Source organism: Vollenhovia emeryi, unplaced genomic scaffold (genome assembly GCF_000949405.1).
Source record: "Vollenhovia emeryi isolate VEMERY1.0 unplaced genomic scaffold, V.emery_V1.0 DF947076.1, whole genome shotgun sequence".
NCBI classification, from domain to species: domain Eukaryota; kingdom Metazoa; phylum Arthropoda; class Insecta; order Hymenoptera; family Formicidae; genus Vollenhovia; species Vollenhovia emeryi.
The window spans coordinates 1-1,754 of NW_011959290.1; the positions used below are offsets into that span (position 1 = coordinate 1).

Sequence of the window (1,754 nt, forward strand, 5' to 3'; positions counted from 1 at the left end):
TCTTTCCTGCAAAAGTATCTTCTTTACAAAAATATCTTTCCTGCAAAAGTATCTTCTTTACAAAAATATTTTTATAAAAATATCTTTCCAAAAATACCTTTTCAAAAATATTGTCTCTACAAAAATCTTCTCTACAAAACTATCTTCTCTACAAAAGTAATGATATCATCAACAAATTACGCCAAATATAACAATGGATATTTATATATGTATAACGCGTATCTTTCTTCTACCGTAACCATTCTGTAAATACATCTCATTCGGGCAATAACGTATCGACAGCACCGATGAAAAGAATAGCAACTGTTTAGAATTTAGAAACTCTGTATCTATTCAGGTGAATTTAGGCCTGTGTCCATGACGCTAGTACTTGGTCCAAGTTCTAGTTTTGAGAAATGCGTAGCCAATCAACTTGCAGCTTTTGTGGAACAACTATATTGATTGGCTACATATTTCGCGGAATTAGAACTTGGACCAAGTACTAGCATCATGGACACGCACTCGTATTTCCTTCTTCTTTTTCTAAATCGTATCGATTCTTTGGAGGGACGAATTTCGCTCTTTTTCTGTCAGCCCTCTTCATATTTTCGCCCGACACGTGTCTCTTACTTTTCCGATCCATTTTGAGCAGTTAAATTCACGTGTGCACTCGACAAACTGAAAAACACGTTGATACGCACCGTTGCTTCTCGAAAGACGGCCTATAACTGACCAACTGATTATACTAAAAAACATATACACACACAAATACATACAGTCCCTCAGCTGGCCCAAGTCACGTGGGTATGAATTTCGGCGCCCGGATGGACGAAAAAGGCGGTAGTTGTGCGCATCCCTAATGGCGCGTTGTGCGGGGAGCGTCAGTGTTCGGCGCGAATTTCGAATACTTCTAAGCCGAATAACGTTTTGGGAGCTGAGATACATATTCTTAAGGTCAAAAACTATCGATTAAAGCGAAACAAATAATCGATTTTGAATTTTTTTCACACTGTTATAACCCCTTAACGACATATAAAAAGAAACATTGAAATATGAAAAATAAATGTATTTTATTTTGAATGCAAATGTTTATAAATTTAGATAAATATTAACTGACGTATATAGCATAAATAAAATAAACGTTTTTTTTATAAAAGACCTGCATCTTCTTCCGCCTGTAAAACATCGTTCATAATTTTGTTTTGGACGATTCTTCGATTTTTATAAGGCAGTCGTCTTAAAATGTCGCCCAGTTGCACTAAAAAACCGTCAACACCGTCAAGCGGTTTGTTGGTGTCAGATAAAATTTTTAATAAATCCTTGTCAAAGTCTCCGTCAGTCGAAAGATTTCTCCGTCCTAAAACATCAAAAATATATTATTTAAACATTCTTTCAATGTTACGTCTTTCACCAATCACATAAACTAATTTAAAATTTTCAACATAAATTATTAATACAATGTACTTACGTTTAGTACCTCTGCAGCCGTTATCGGATACACTTATGTTAATACCTGATGTGCTACTACTTGTGTCGTCATTGAAAATATAGCTCGTGGAACAGGAAGCATCTTCTGTGTTCTCATCTAATAAGTAGTCATTCGCGTGCGAATCATCCTCATGGTTCATTGAAACATTACTTGTAGAACTATAAAACAAAATTATTTTATTCATAAATTATTAATAGATTTAACAACTTTTTAAATTTAATTAAAATTTTATACATACGGTCTTGTATTTGTACAATCATTTAATAATGACATTTGTTCATATATG

General features: G+C 33.9%; 1 protein-coding gene across 1 annotated transcript; it reads right to left on the reverse strand.

The window, feature by feature from the left end:
• Positions 1 to 1,069: 1,069 nt before the first annotated feature.
• Positions 1,070 to 1,746, reverse strand: LOC105558774. Its single transcript, XM_012006683.1, has 3 exons — positions 1,707 to 1,746; positions 1,448 to 1,626; positions 1,070 to 1,336 (listed from the first exon to the last, which is right to left on the reverse strand). Exons 1-3 carry the CDS (start codon positions 1,739 to 1,741, stop codon positions 1,128 to 1,130), a joined length of 423 nt encoding a protein of 140 aa, XP_011862073.1. The 5' UTR covers positions 1,742 to 1,746; the 3' UTR covers positions 1,070 to 1,127.
• Between the last annotated feature and the right edge of the window lie 8 nt (positions 1,747 to 1,754).